Raw genomic sequence first — 14,599 nt, 5'->3', positions numbered from 1 at the left:
AGTAAATAAAAAGCCTGAACTGAAGTAAAACAAGAAGACAGGTTCTTCTGGCACATTCTGGTTTTGTGATTCCAGGGAAGTTTGAGAGTCCCAGACAAGTCTCTGATATTGCCAAGTACTTGGTCATCTACTCAAGAGTTCCCTCTAAATCAATGAAGTCACAGAAATTTAATGTGTACTTTTAAAAACAAACTATTTATAATAGAGATTCATAGTTTCATATACAGTCTCCTTTTTATGTTCTTTATAGATAGAAATGGTCATGGTTTCTGGATGTTCATCAAGTCCATGATGTAAAAAAACCTTTTTTTAAAAAAAATCATCCCTGCTTCTTAGGAACTTACATTCTATCAAAAGAAACAGCACGTGTACAGGTTAACAAGTACAAAGGAAATTTAGGAATCACTAATGGGTAAGGGTGGAGGGCAGGGTAGAGAGGTTCCTGAGTTGAGTCTTGAAGGACTCTAAGAATTCTTTGGAGCAGAAGGAAGGAGGGAGCACATTCCAGATCTGGAGGATGGCCTGTGCAAGGCCTGGAGATAGAAGCAGAAATGCTGTTTATTGGGATGGCAAGGAGGCCAATGTGACTGGAACACAAAGTGCTTGGAGGGAATGCCTAGAGAGAAAGGGACAGATGCAAAAATCCTGGTGTTTTCTGAGAGCTGTTTCATTCTGTGGCTCGAGAAGGTTTGCACCTAAGTCACTGTTGTTCTTTCCAAAGTGCCCTGACAAGCCAGAAAGGATAGTCAGCTACAGCCTCAAATTTACCTTATACTTAAACACAATCCTATGGGAAGGATTGGCCACAAAGATGTTTTCCATGATTTGAATGAAAACATTTCTTACCTATTCTTCATGCCTAAAGCATATCTTTCCTAGTCCAGATCGCTGTCTTTTGAGATCTTCTTAATTCAATTAGTTCATCAAAAAACATTTATTAAGTACCTATGATATGCCAAATACTGTGCTAAGCATTGAGGATACAAAAAGAGGCAAAAGATAGTTCCTGCCCCTCAGGAGCTTACAGTCTAGTAGGGAAGATTTTTTAGGGTTTATTGGACTTGCTATCTCTTCCATTAAACTTTCCCAGACCTCTCATCCACCAAGTCCAGCTGAGAAGAGCCCCCTCTTGGTATCCCCCATTGCCTGGTAAAGTACCTACCTTGTAGTAGTTACTTAATACTAATTTATTAAGCTGTGTTGACAGAGTAATGCATTAAACACTAGAGATACAAAGGCAAAAGACAGTGCCTACCCTCAAGGAGCTTACAGTCTAATGGAGGAGACAACATAAATACAAATACACACAAAGGAGACTATATATAAGAAAAATAAAACTTAATTAATTGAGAGAAGGCCCTGGAATTAAGAGGAGTTGGGGAAGGTTTCCTGTAGGAGATATGATTTTAGCGAACTTAAAGGAAGCCAGGGAGTTCAATTGTCAGAGCAGTGAAGGGAGAAAATTCCAAGCAGAAGAAACAGCTGAAAAAAAAAAAAGAATCAGAGTCTAGCAATGGAATGTCTTGTTTGTGGAATAATCAGGGAGGCAGTATCATTAGATTAAAAAGAACATGCCATGTACTTCTACCATGTTTAACATGTATTGGATTGCTTGCCATTTGGGATAGGGGGTGGGGAAAGAGGTTGGAGCACAGGGCTTTGCAGGGGTTCATGTTGAAGAATTATCCATGGGTATGTTTTGAAAAGTAGAAAGTTTTAATTAAAAAAAAAAATCTGAAACTGGAGGGGAAGGGGAAGTACATGTCAGGAATACCAATCTAAGATGACTAGAAAAGTGGGAGGAGGCTAAAGGGCTTTGAATGCCAAGCAGAGCATTTTTGCATTTGATTCTGAAAGGTGATAGCCACTAGAGCTTATGGGAGAATGGGGGGAGGGACCAACATGACGTGTTTGGGCCTTCCCTTTTGTAAAATCACTTTAATGACTGAATCAAGAATGGATTAGAATTGGGAGATACTTGACTTGAGTCAGGGAGCCTCACCAGTAGGCTAGTCAGTAATCCAAGTGTGAGGTGAAGAGCAGGGGCAGTATCAGGGGAAAGGGGCTTATTCAAGAAATGCTACAAAGATGAAATCACAGGCCTCCACACAGCTTGGTCATTGGGGTATAGGGGAGAGCAAAGAAGACAGATGAGGAGTCTAGAATGACTCTTAGTCCCTCAATTTTCCTAGGAATCATTCTAGATTCCTCATTTACAGTAATGAGCCGGGAAGAAGAGCTGGGGGGAAAGAAAATGAGCTTTGGACATAGTCATTTTAAGATTTCTACTGGATATCTAGTTTGAGATGAAAGACCACTAGAAATGCACAATTAGAGGGCAGCAGAGAGTTTGGAACAAGAGAAGTGCTCAGGATAGAGATAATAGTCATATCCATAGGAGCTGATAAGAGTATTGTGCAGCATAAGAGAGGGTCCAGGAAAGAATCCAGAAAGACACCTCCAGTTAAAGGGCATCATCTGGAAAAGGATCCAGCATAGAACAGGAGTGTCAGAAAGGTAGGAGGAGAACCAGAAGAAAGGGGACATGTCCTGAAAACCTAAAAGGAAGAAAGTATTAAGAAGGGAGAGGTGATCACGAGTGTCGAAGGCTGCAGAGAGGGAGAATGAGGAGTGAGAAAAGATCATTGGATTTGGCAACTAAGAGATCATTAGTTACTTTAGAGAGAGCAGTTCTCTCTTCATTGTTGTTATGAATGAATGTTAAATGAAGTCAGAAGCCAGGTTGTAAGAGGTTATGAAGAGAGGAAGAGGAGAGAAAGTGGAAGCACCTATTGTAGAAAGCCTTTTTGAGAAGGGTAAAATAGATTTAGGGCACTGTTTAGCAGTGCTTTTTTCCAGAAGAGAGACATGAGTATGTTTGTAAGCCATAGGGAATGAGCCAGAAGCCAGAGATTGAAAATAATAAAATTGAGAAAGAGTGAGGACAAGAGGGACAGTCTGTGGAGGAGAGAGGCTAAATGGGGTCACTTGAACAAGTAGAGGGGTTGGCCTTGCTAAGGAGTGAGACCATTCATCCTCTGAGAGCAGCATGTCTAAGCAGTTTGCTGTCTGAGCAGACAGATTTTGTTCACTAAAATCAAATCTGCTTAAGACATCACTGGTTAGTGCAGTCTCACCATTTTTGTTTGTATGCTTGATTTTAAGGAACGTTTTCTCAAATGAGAATTCAAAGACACTTTGACTTTTGGCCAGTGAGTGAGCCCACAACTATTGTCTGAAAATCTGCATTTTCAAACCCTGACAACTACTATCTGTGTAAACCTAGAGAAGCCATTTAACTTCTCCAAAGCTCAATACTTGCTGTATCTAACACCCAGAATTAATCAGAAGTCACTTTTGTAAATTGTTAACAGGCTTTCAAAATGAAAATTATTTCACTTCTTGGCAAAATTACAGATAGACAGTTTTCTCCATCTCTGAGATGATCCAGGTCGTTCTGGGACAGGGTCTCTGGGCTAGGCATGGGTAAAAGAACTTTGTAGAAACAAGGACACTGAGGCAAAAAGAATTCCTTCAAAGGGAGACTGTTCCTATCCAGAACAGGGACAGATTTTGACACGAGAGCTATCTTCAACTTGAGGATATTCCCAAGGATTTCTGATTTGGCAGCCGCAGGTTTACTGCTTACTCAGCTCAAGTCACCTCCAGGATCCCCCCCCCCCTTCAAACATTCTTTTTCCCCTCCATTTCCTCTCATACACCTCCTAATTACCTTCTTCCCCAGCCCTAACCCAGGCCAAAGGTGCTGCCCAAGGTGCTGAGAGGATCATTTGGCCTCAGCCATTGGGCCTAATGATCCGGACACTGTCTTTCATCCTCAGCCCTTTGGCCCAGGATCAACCCCAACACCTGTTTGACATTTTACTCCTTTGGGGAGAGGGCAGACAGACCAACAAATCAACAACTCTAGGTGGGAGAGAGGAGAGGGCCAACAATTTCTACTGGAGTGAAATCCAACAGATCTATCCTTGGGGGTGGGGAAGGCTGACAGCTCTGAGGGAGCTGGGGATAGCAGACAGACAGACAGACAGAAGTCCCTGACCCAGAGAGTCACTGACCCATGAAAACTGCAATCAGTTCTTGAATAAAGCAGACAGACTTCATATTGTTGGTGGGGGAGGTATGTAAGACAGAATAGAGGAAGAGGGTTGGGGTGGGCAACTACCCCTAAGAACACCCATAAAACAGCAAGCTAATTATAAACAGCCTTCACTGTCACTCAAGCTCTAGAGATATGGGGTTGCAGGCAAGGTTTGACTTTAATCAAACTACAAACTAAGGGTAACTGTACTAATCCGATGAACATTCTCCAAAGAACAATGATAACAGCACACCTCTTAGGAACCCTTATGTGGAGTCAGAGGATCTGTATTCTTACCAGAATTTTTTACTTACTATCCCTCTGCCCTTCTTGAACAAAGTATTTAACCCTTCTACACCTCAGTTTGCTCATCTGTAAAATGAACTAGAGGGGCAGCTGGGTGGTATGTTGGATAGCATCAGCCCTAGAGTCAGGAGGACCTGAATTTAGATCTGGCTTCTGATAACTTATAAAGTTCCTTTCAGTTCCAAATTCTATAAAAGGCCATATACACTCTAAGAAAGGGAAAAAAAACCTAGATCAAAATCTTCCCCCAAATAAATCTGAATGATGCTAAAATATCTTCAATGGGCTCAAGGGTCTGTCTTGTGGGTTACAAAGGGTCTTAACTTGCTAAGAACTGTTGTCTAGGACTATTTCTCTTCATTCTTTCTAGATCTAATGTTTTGGAGCTATGCAGTCTGGAAACTGAAGCCTACAAAAGATTTAAGATCGTGGAATAGTCTTCTTAGATAGCATTTTATAGTCCAGAGTGATCCCACATACCCCTAAGCTTCTCTTAATCTGTCATGGCTTAGCCTTCTAGGGACTTGCCTAAACCCATAAGTCAGAAGTCACTTTATATTCTGAACCTGTCCTAATTTCTAGGGAATGAGTGTTGTCGAATGCAGGACAGATTTTCTTCAAGTTTGGGCTGAGTCCTTAGTTAGTCTCCCACAGCCTCTTCTTTTAGAAGGATTGAATGAATAGGGGAGAACCCCATTGAAAAGATTTCAAGTTGCTTACCCTGATTCATTTATTAATGGTAGGGGTATTTTATGGCCATTTGGAGTACAACAGTATTCTTATTCCCATTTCAGAACTTGGATGCAGAAGGTTCTGTCCCATCCTAAGCACAGCTTGCTTTCTTGGATACATTGCACTGTCAGATTGCCCTCATGGTCTTAGGCTCACTTTTTCAGATCACTCATCTTCCCCAAACTCTTCCACGGTCTCTTCCCTGCAAACAGGACAAATGTTTTTGCTTTTATTTGTTTTTATTCTGGGGTGCCTGGCTCGTTCTGGAATTCACTAAGGATGTACTTGGGAGAGGGGAGAAGGAAAACGATGTGGAAATTTCCAAAAGGAAGACCCAGCAGTCAATAAGAATATTCAGTTCAGGTCAATGTATCTAGTAGGAATGTCACTTAGGTCAAGTAAGTGACTTACTTGAAGCCAGATTATTTCTTGAATTGGCTTTAGGGGAGGAATGCTGTATCTGTAAGAACCTATATGGGTTCTACTCTGCCATTCCAGAAAAGCCTATGTTAGAGACCAAGCTGTTATTTTATGTGTATTCACTGTTGTCTTACATTTTATTTAGTAACACACAAATGATGCTTTCTCTTAATTTAACCTAATTGGTCAAAGTCAGTTTCACAAGCAGTTCTTTTTTAGTTTACAAATAGATTTTTAAATGGTTTCTTCCCTGTTTTGATGACCATTTCAATATGTTATCTATCCCCTGCTTCCCAGTCCTACTCTCCTTCACTTCATTCTCTTAATATGCTGGAGCTACATGTGAATAGTGCCCCCCATCCTTTTGTCTGGACTTCAGGAGGCAGAAACTATATTCATATAGAGACTCCACCTTTCTACTAATCTCAGGGCCTAACTGCTCTGTCTTTTGACTATCTGTGAACATGATGATGTAGTTAAGGGATTTAAAGTAGGAATGGACCTTAGAGTTGATTGAGCTCATTTTGCAGATGAGAAAATTGAGGTACTAACTGACATTTGAACCCAGACCCTTTGATTCTGAATCTAAGGTACCTTCTATAATTTTCCAGTCTGCCCGCAATAGAAACTTACTGATGCCTCCTGAATGCCTAGCGTAAGCTATGGACTGAAAGGGAGATGGACAAAAGATGCCCATATTGTGAGAACCTTATCCATCAGCAAATACTAAGACCACTTCAACTTACAAAAGACCAATATCTGTTCATTGGCAAAATCCCTTTAGTGTATTTAAGGGTTTGTGTGTATATTAAGTCCTGTTAAATGAAGATAAGGGAACCTATGACAGATAGATATCTATCAGAACTAGAAAGAACCGAGGTCTTCAGTGGAAATACATATATAATGTATATGTCATAGTTAGCATTTATGTAGCACTTTAAAGTTTTCAAAATGTTTTTCACAACATATTTTCAAAATATGTAAAATAAATATTTTTGTTAAGAAGCTAAGAAATTGTTACTAGCCCCGTATCACTTAGCTAAATGACAGAGCTAGACTTGGAATCCCTGTCCCTCCAGAATCCAAGTCCTCTTTCTGAAATGTTCCCCTAACTCTCTGAATAGGATTTAATTCACAGAGATCAGCTTGTGCAAAGTGAGTAGCACTCCCGTAGTTTCTCCAGGATCCCTAAGGGGAAAGACTCTTTTACAGATTAGGAAACTGAGGAGATGCTGAGGCTGTAAGGTTTGGGAAGGGTTGTTCTGAAGTCTTTCAAAAGGCATGGAGACTATGCTCAAATATCCATAATTACACATTGACTCTCTTCACTGTCTCCCTCCCCCTCCCCTCTCCACTCCCTCCCTTTTCTCTCCCCTCTCTCCCCTTCTCTTTTCTTCTCCTCGGATCAGACTCACTCTCCCCAGGCAGGGGCGTTGCTGGGAATTCCAGTGAGTTCCCAGAGCTGGGCCACCCCCACCCCGCCCCCCCGGCCCGCCCCCCTGCCTCTCTTTCACGGAGCTAAACTCTGGGAACAATCTTCTCCCTCCTTTTCCCCAACCCCCAAACCCACCATGGACAAATGGCAACACACCAGGCAGCATTTGCTGAGTCCCACAGCTAGGGACGGGGACATGTGTGTGAACTGGCAAAGCAAAAATGCCACGGAAGGGGTGGAGTGGTAGAGAGATTAGAGGCCAGACCGGGGATGGGGGGGAGGACCCTCTCTACCTCTGTAGGGTGAGCCCTGAGGTGGCCACGTCCCCTGACTGTGTCTCGGAGCTCTCATGGCTTCTCCCAAACTTCCATTGTCCTTCCCAGCTAAGCCTACAAATCCTTCATCAGTTTGTGCCCTCGTTCTTACATTTCCTTTCCAATCAAGGGTACATATTTAAATTTCAGGTCCCCCAAGGAAGTTTTTGCCAAAAGCTAGTTCCCCATTCCCTTGGGAATTATTTTCTGTAATCCTCACCTTCACTTCCCCCTTCTGGGGTGATTCTCTCCAGTTCCATAAAGAACATAACCCATCCTTCAGCCTCCCAGCTTCCCATTTTGTTCACATAGACACAAACACACTCATACAAACACACATGTATAATAGTTTGGGAGGTGAAGGGGGCTGACCATGGCATTTTCCCTTTGAACATTGAAACTGGCATGTTTCCCAAAAGCCCATTTTTACCAGCAGCCTAGGACCTCCCCCAAAGTCTGTGTTACCTTAACTAATCTGATCTCCCTCTTTCCTTCACTTCACCTCTTTCTTCCTTTCTTCCTTCACTTCACCCCTTCCTTCCTCCTTCCCTCCATCCTTTTCTTCCTTCCTTCACTTCACCCCTTCCTTCCTCCTTCCCTCCATCCTTTTCTTTCCTCATTCCCTTCTCCTGCAGCACTGGCCTGTTTGTCAACCTCCCTGACTGGGACCGAGTCTCCTTTACCTCCCACACACCACCCCAGCCCTGCCTCCTCCTCCCCTTCTTCTCACACAGGTGAGTGAGCTGATGTGAAAGTTCTAGTTATGACTCAGAAAGAAGGTGTGAGCAGGGCCTCACTGCGCCTGGGCAGCAGCCCCAGCCCAGTGTGGCAGGACTTTCCCACACTCCTCAAGGGTGTGTTTCCCAGGCTAGTTGTGTTTTCGGAAGGTGCTGTTGCATGTTACCCCTCCTGAGGTCAGGTTGCTCATCCCTCAGGCTCTCCTGTACTGCACTGGGTGGGTGGGACCCCTTCAGGAGCCATGAACCTGAAACAAGCAGCTTGTTAAAAAAAAAAAAAATCCAAAGAAAATTAATGTAAAGTCTTCTTCCTGCTGTTTTCACTTGCCTTTCCATCTTCCAGGAATAGACTTTCAGATAGCATCATGGTCCCAAGCATCTCTCAGCTTCTCACTCATCTTTGGGAGTGGATCCTTCACATTTAGAAGTGAATAAAAAAGTGTAGGTGTTGAGAGGAGCAATAACTTGCCCTGCATTTCACACTTATTTTTCCCTTTTGGCCTCCGCTCCCATCCCTATTCCATCTCCTCTTGGGGTGGAATGAGGGGAGTAAAGTCCTTGTAAGGAATATTCACAATTATTTCAGGCTAAAAAGGATGCACTTTATTCAGAGCAAAAAGTGACCTCAATTGTCCTATGTGTTAGATACAACAAACATTTTAAGTGCATACTATTTATAGGCCAGTCAGACTATGGGAGAGATACATCTTATTTAGATAAGATATATTCCTTACCCTCCAGGAACTTAACAGGTTTATTTATGGTCCAATGGAGACCAGATCTGAATCTTTGAGTCAGATACTTAATAATGCATCACTTTGAACAAAACATTTAAACTCTATGAGCCTCAGTTTTCTCTTCCATAATATGGGAATTAAAAAAGAAAAACCACAAGCATTTACTGTCTACTATGTATGCACTGTTATTTTACAAATACTATTTCATTGGATCCTTAGGGGAGGTAAATGCTAGTATTATCCCCATTTTACAGTTGCAGAGACTAAGATAGACAGAATTCAAGTGATTTGGTAGAGGCCATACAGTCAGCAGCTTCTGAGGTTAAATTTAAATTCAGGCTTTTCTGATTTCAGGCCCAGGGTTTTATCCACTGTGCCGCCTATTTGCAATAATACTTTCATTCACAGAATTACTGTCCAAAAAAGCCCTTTGTACAAGGACTCTACAAATAATGTATTATTTGCATTTTATATCTTGTCTATCCTGTTGCTGCCCTCCCTGGAAGAGGTGGTCACAGGAAAAGGAAGAAATGTAGCTGAGATTGATATAACATGGATCATGGATTTGAAAAGTCTTCTTTCTTAATGTTTGATATTAAAACCATGATTTTATTTTTATTATTAAGCTCCTTTCAGCCCCCAAAAAGGGAGTAGCAGGAGCCTGGCAGAGCCCTGCTCTGGCTCTCTTGATCTGATGGGATGTCCCTGAGGGGTGAGAATCCAGGGCCTCCAGTCTTAGACCGGGGCTTTCCCCAGTCAGGAAGCAGCTGGTGATAAGGTCCTGCTTTCTGCATCATTTCTCTAGAGCTCTGTGCTGCTGCCTTCTCGTGAGAACCTTAGGAGTGAGGCAGACAGACACATAGCCTGAGAACCACTAAACTGAGAACTCTTTCCCAGAAACTTACCTGCTTGTTTATCTGGGGTCAACCAGATAGGACCAGATGCTTTCCGGGGGCATCTATATGATGTAATGTCAGTCCCATGCCTGCCTGACCAGATCAGCCAAATGCTCTTCACCATCACTATCTTTATCCTTATAATAGTCAATTCATTTCAGCAGTATGGTGTACTGTGGAGTGTCCAGGCCCATGATGGGATATATAGTAGGGAAGATGAGAGAAGAGCAAATAGAGAGCCATAAGGAAGCACGTAAGCTTCCTGGGGAGACATACAGGAAGCAGGGAACAAGATGAAGCAGAGGATGGTGGAGTATTCATGGGAATGGTACCTGCCCATTCTTTGAGACCCAGACCAGATTGCTTCATGTCTGAGGTTCTCAGGTGCTTTGGAACAGCCCTTCCTTCCTAGGTCTTACCCCACCTGCCTGGTGAGAAAGAGGAAGAGCCAATGATGAATCAGAGAGGAGGGAGGAAGGAAGAGAATGATTCTCTTGGAAGACAGAATGATTGATGGTCAAAGCATGAGTGCCCCAGGCCGTTTACGATTTTATTTCAATTCTCTTGATGCCCAGGGGTAACCTCAAAGCTGTTCCCACAAATTCAAGTATATTATTCCTAGTTTAGAGCCATGTTACTGAAGGGTAGAATGGGAAAAACACTGAATTTGGAGCCAGGAGATCTGGACTCAAATCCCAGTCATCACACTGAAAACCACTGTGTGACCACCTTGCCTTTCATGCTTTTGAAATCGTTCTCAGCTCCAAGTTAACCTTCCTGAACTTTATTTTCCTCATCTGTAGCATAAAGCTATTACTATATATTTACTATACTTTGTGAGAAAAAAATGTTCTATAAACTTCAAAGCACAATAGAAATGCAAGTTATTGTCGTTGTTATTTCTGATCAGGTGCTTAGCACAGTGCCAGGTGCATAGCCGGCATTTAATAAATGTTTATTGATTGATCAATCAGTAGAGTAGCTGAGATAGAAGACAGTAAATTCCACTCTTGTGAGACAGAAAGTTTAAGTATTTATTCCAGGGCTGCGCAGAATTCTTCCTTGTTAGAGAAATTACACCCTTTCCCGTTCTTACTGATGTGAGAATCATTTTCTGGGCTCCTACTAGTCTAGACTTCAGGTGGGGAAAGAGAAACCTTTTGGCTATCCTTTGGCATGGTATTTGCTGGTTGCAATACCAGTGGCATTTCCTTGTTTCTTGTTCAGAATTAGGGATCTCTGGTGTTCATTTGCAACTGTCCCCATTCTCATCACGTACACAAAGGTGTGAAGAGGTGACTCAGTCAGTGCTTTTTACATCATAGGTGCCTTAGAAATATTTACTAAATTGAGTCCAGAATGGGGAAAATAAGAGAGAGACAACTCTGAGGGAAAGAGGTGGCAAAGAGTGGGGATGGACAACTCCCCCATGGAAGTTCTCAGAGAAAAACATATTTCAAGACGGGTTGAATCACCTGGGAATTGAGCATACAAAGGGAAGAGTAATTTAGGTGTGCAGGCTAATAGGCAAAAAGCAAGCGTCCTCGTCTCCAGATGATTTTCATGGTTGGAGGTTCAGCAGCCCCTACCCAAGCTTCTCCCAGCATCCACAGCAGAGTCAAGGTGTCAAAGTTAAGAGGAAGTCAGGAAGCCACTAAAGAACTAAACTTCTCCCTGAGCAGGGAAGAACTTGCTTTTCAAGCTTTTGAAATAGATCTGCACTGCCAGTTGGCTGGTACAGGCCCAGACCCATAGTGCTGTCACCTGAGGCCGGGCTGACCCTGGTCCCCCAGCCAACATCCCTGCGCCAGCTGGTTCCCACTCCCAGGCCGCAGCGGCGCTGCCGTGGGGGAAAACCACTACCTGTGACTCCTGAGGGGTGGGGATGACTGAGCCCGAGCCTTTCGGAATGGGCAATGAGTGTTTGGTCTGGGAGCTCCCGGTGACTCAGTGTGAGCTGGTAGCGAGGCTCCTCCCCCGGGAACGCGCTCCCCCGGCACATGCCAGCGAGAGCTCGCTCTCTCCTTGACCACGTAAGTCCCCGCGGCCAGCGTGCAGTTGGGGCCAAAGCGCGGCCCTGCTCAGCCTCGGAGGGCACCGCCGGACCAGGGGCTCGCACCTTCCCCAGCAGAGGAAGCACGCGGAGGACGCGCGGCTGTGAAAAGGCAGAGCTGCAAGCTCTAGTCTCCTCCCTCTCCCCGTTGCCTTCTTGTACATCAGGGCTCCCCACCCCCTTCCCCCTTCTCCTTGGCTCTTATTACCACCATTGCCAAACAGAGCTGGCCCATGGCTGCTCACTCTGCCCGTAGAACTCTTTCGATGTCAGGGAGGTCACCGAGGGGAGGAGGTCTCCGAACGGCCGGCAGAGCCGGGGGGAAGGGAAAGAAGGGCTGACTTTGACCCTGCTGCTGGGCTTGGTTTTGGAGGATAAAGCCAGGCAGAGAAGGGGGCCGGCGGGTCTATCTCGCAGGCTACCTCAGTCTACTCCCATATAAACTCCCCTCTCCCCACTGGTTAGATAGCCACCGGCAGGCCGTGGAGCTTCAGATATTTTCCCACCGAGAAGCCTTTGTGTCATCATCCTTAACGAGAAAAGGAAGAATGTTCCCATGAATTTGGTGTTAATTGTATCAGCACCTCCTTCTCAGGGCCCTTCCCCCCCTTCCCCAGCCCCACGCCTCATCTTAACATGACAGGTCGGGGGAAACAAACCCGTTAGTGGGACAGGGAGTGGGGGTGGGGCTCAGGCACAGAGGATCTGGCTTTCCCTCCCCAGCTATAGGTCTTCCCCCCACTGCACCCCGTCAACAGGTCACGGGTCTGCTAGCAGCCAATTCGGTGCTCCAGGGAGAGAGATCCAGCTGTGCTTCCCAGACTAAGGCCAGCAGGGGCCAAAGGAGGCTTGGCCGGCTGATTCCTAGAAATGGTTAGCCAGCAGCCTAAAGGATTCACAGGCAAGCTGAGGCATCCTGGGGAGGGCTACCAAACCCCCTGATCTGCAGCTGGGGGGGCGGGGGAGAATACCAGGGACCTACTTAGGGCCCCAAAAAGGGAAGGGGCCTAATGGGAAGTGGTATTTAGGAACCCCACGGTCCCACCTGTGTCCAGTGGATTAGAAGGCAGACCTAGAATTTGGTGCAGTGATACAGGTCCTAGCCGGAGGGGAGGGTGATTGCCTGCCTGCCCGTGCAGGACCCCGCAGGCAGAACAGAGGTCCCTGTTCAGTCACTAAGCAGAAGATGAAATCCAGAGGTAATAGCCCAGCTGCTCCCTGCCTCTCTCCCTCTTCCCCGAAAAAGCTGCCCCAGCCCCTGGGCGCGTGGGAGGTCAGTTACATCAGTAAGTCACCCTGGTACACGGTCACACAATGAAGCAGCATCACAAGTGTTGCAATTCTTAAGGCCTGTGGGAGAAGGGTGTGGCAGGGAACTGAGGGCCCACAACCCCTCTCCACCACCACGGGCAGTCACCAGGGCTCCCACTCCCCGGGGAGCTTCCCCATTACTCCCCTGCCCACGAGGCCCCAGCATCTCCTGGTCACATGCTAGCCGGGCTCCAAGGACGGAAGGAGAGACCAGCTGGGCTTGCTCCCAGCCGTTCCCCACCTCCCTCCATCCTCCTCCCTCTCTTGCTGGGGAATTCCCTTCCTGAGAGCCTCCTCTCGGCTCCTAGCAGAGCTCGCACCCACAAGACAGTGAGCCGCGTCCCCTAGAGCCCATGTGCCCCCTGTGGCCGGCGCAGGCCGTGGGGCCTCTGAGGAGCACAGCGAGCCGCGCGCTCGGGGCCGGCTCCTTGTTCAGGTCCCTCTTGCTCTACTTTTGTCTCTGCTGCCATTGTGCCCGGTTCCCTCAAGATGACTCGCCTCCATGTGCCCTGACCTCCTCCTGCGAGTAGTGACTGACCCCGGAGACAGGCTGCAGTGCTGGGGAGCGGGCACCTGCCCAAGGAGGTGGGGGGCTTGTGACCTGAGACCAAGCTAGAGGGTCCGACACACCGAAGGGGCCGCTGAACCTAAAAAGGAAGGGAAGGGGGTGGGGCGGGCTGCGCTGAAACAATCCCACATAGGGCGGGCTAGAGCCGGACACGCATCCGCTACAGCATCGGAGGAACGCAGAGAGAATCAGCTTGTTAAAGCTGGAAGAAGCCTTAAAGGCTTTTCTCAGCCAGGCTCCCCTCGTTTTCAGATGGGGAAACTGAGGCCTAGAAAGGGGAAGTGGCTACTACTTAGCGGCAAGTTGGCTTTGTGCGTGTTCAGCCTGTGGCTTTGGCTGCCAGCCAGGGTCCTCCCAGGCTTTCCTTAGCATCCCATCTAACCCCTCCGTCTTGGTCTCTGTAGGTATGTAACTGTGACAAGTACCTGAAGATCTCCAAGGAGAAGATCAGACACTTGATGAAGATCAGTGGCTACCTGTCGGGGGAAGACGACACAGGTGAATAAGACGGCAAGCGTGGATGGTGTCTGGGTCCAGAGTCTGTGCTTTTAGTCCAGGTGACATTGATTCCCTCTGAGTTCCTCAGCCTCCCCCAGCTGCCATGGCCTCCATCCAGCCTGTTACCCATCCTCATGAAGGCTTGCCCAAGTCTCACTGGGAAAGCAACATGTACACAGCTTACAAAGTGCTTCCCCAAACTCTACAAAGCAGTGAAAGGATTTTCATGCCCATTTTATGAGTGAGAAAAGTAAGGCACAAAAAAAGATTTCAATGTGTACACAAGTAAGCAGGATCCAAGGTACAGTGTCAAGGAGACAGGAAAGCTCAGGACACAGTGTGCCCCAGGAAAGTTTGAGGAAGCAGAGGATGCTTTCATGCTTCAGTAATTAACTGATCATCTCACTTTCCTAATCTACAGTCACTCAATAAGCAATTATTAAGCGCCAACTATATGTCAGACATCATGCCAACCACTGGGAGATGGGAA

At 46.0% G+C, this 14,599-nt stretch overlaps 1 protein-coding gene across 1 annotated transcript in view; it reads left to right on the top strand.

The window, feature by feature from the left end:
* Positions 1 to 14,599, top strand: part of EXD3 (exonuclease 3'-5' domain containing 3) — a 427,068-nt gene that overhangs the window by 393,374 nt on the left and 19,095 nt on the right. Inside the window, exon 21 of the mRNA XM_051976911.1 lies at positions 14,016 to 14,109. Within this exon, the coding sequence (XP_051832871.1) occupies positions 14,016 to 14,109 (94 nt within the window). The remainder of the gene's footprint in view (positions 1 to 14,015; positions 14,110 to 14,599) is intronic.

This window comes from Antechinus flavipes, chromosome 2 (assembly GCF_016432865.1).
Source record: "Antechinus flavipes isolate AdamAnt ecotype Samford, QLD, Australia chromosome 2, AdamAnt_v2, whole genome shotgun sequence".
Taxonomy (NCBI): Eukaryota; Metazoa; Chordata; class Mammalia; order Dasyuromorphia; family Dasyuridae; genus Antechinus; species Antechinus flavipes.
The sequence above is the reverse complement of the archived record's forward strand: the minus strand, read 5'-3'. Positions and strand labels throughout refer to the sequence as shown.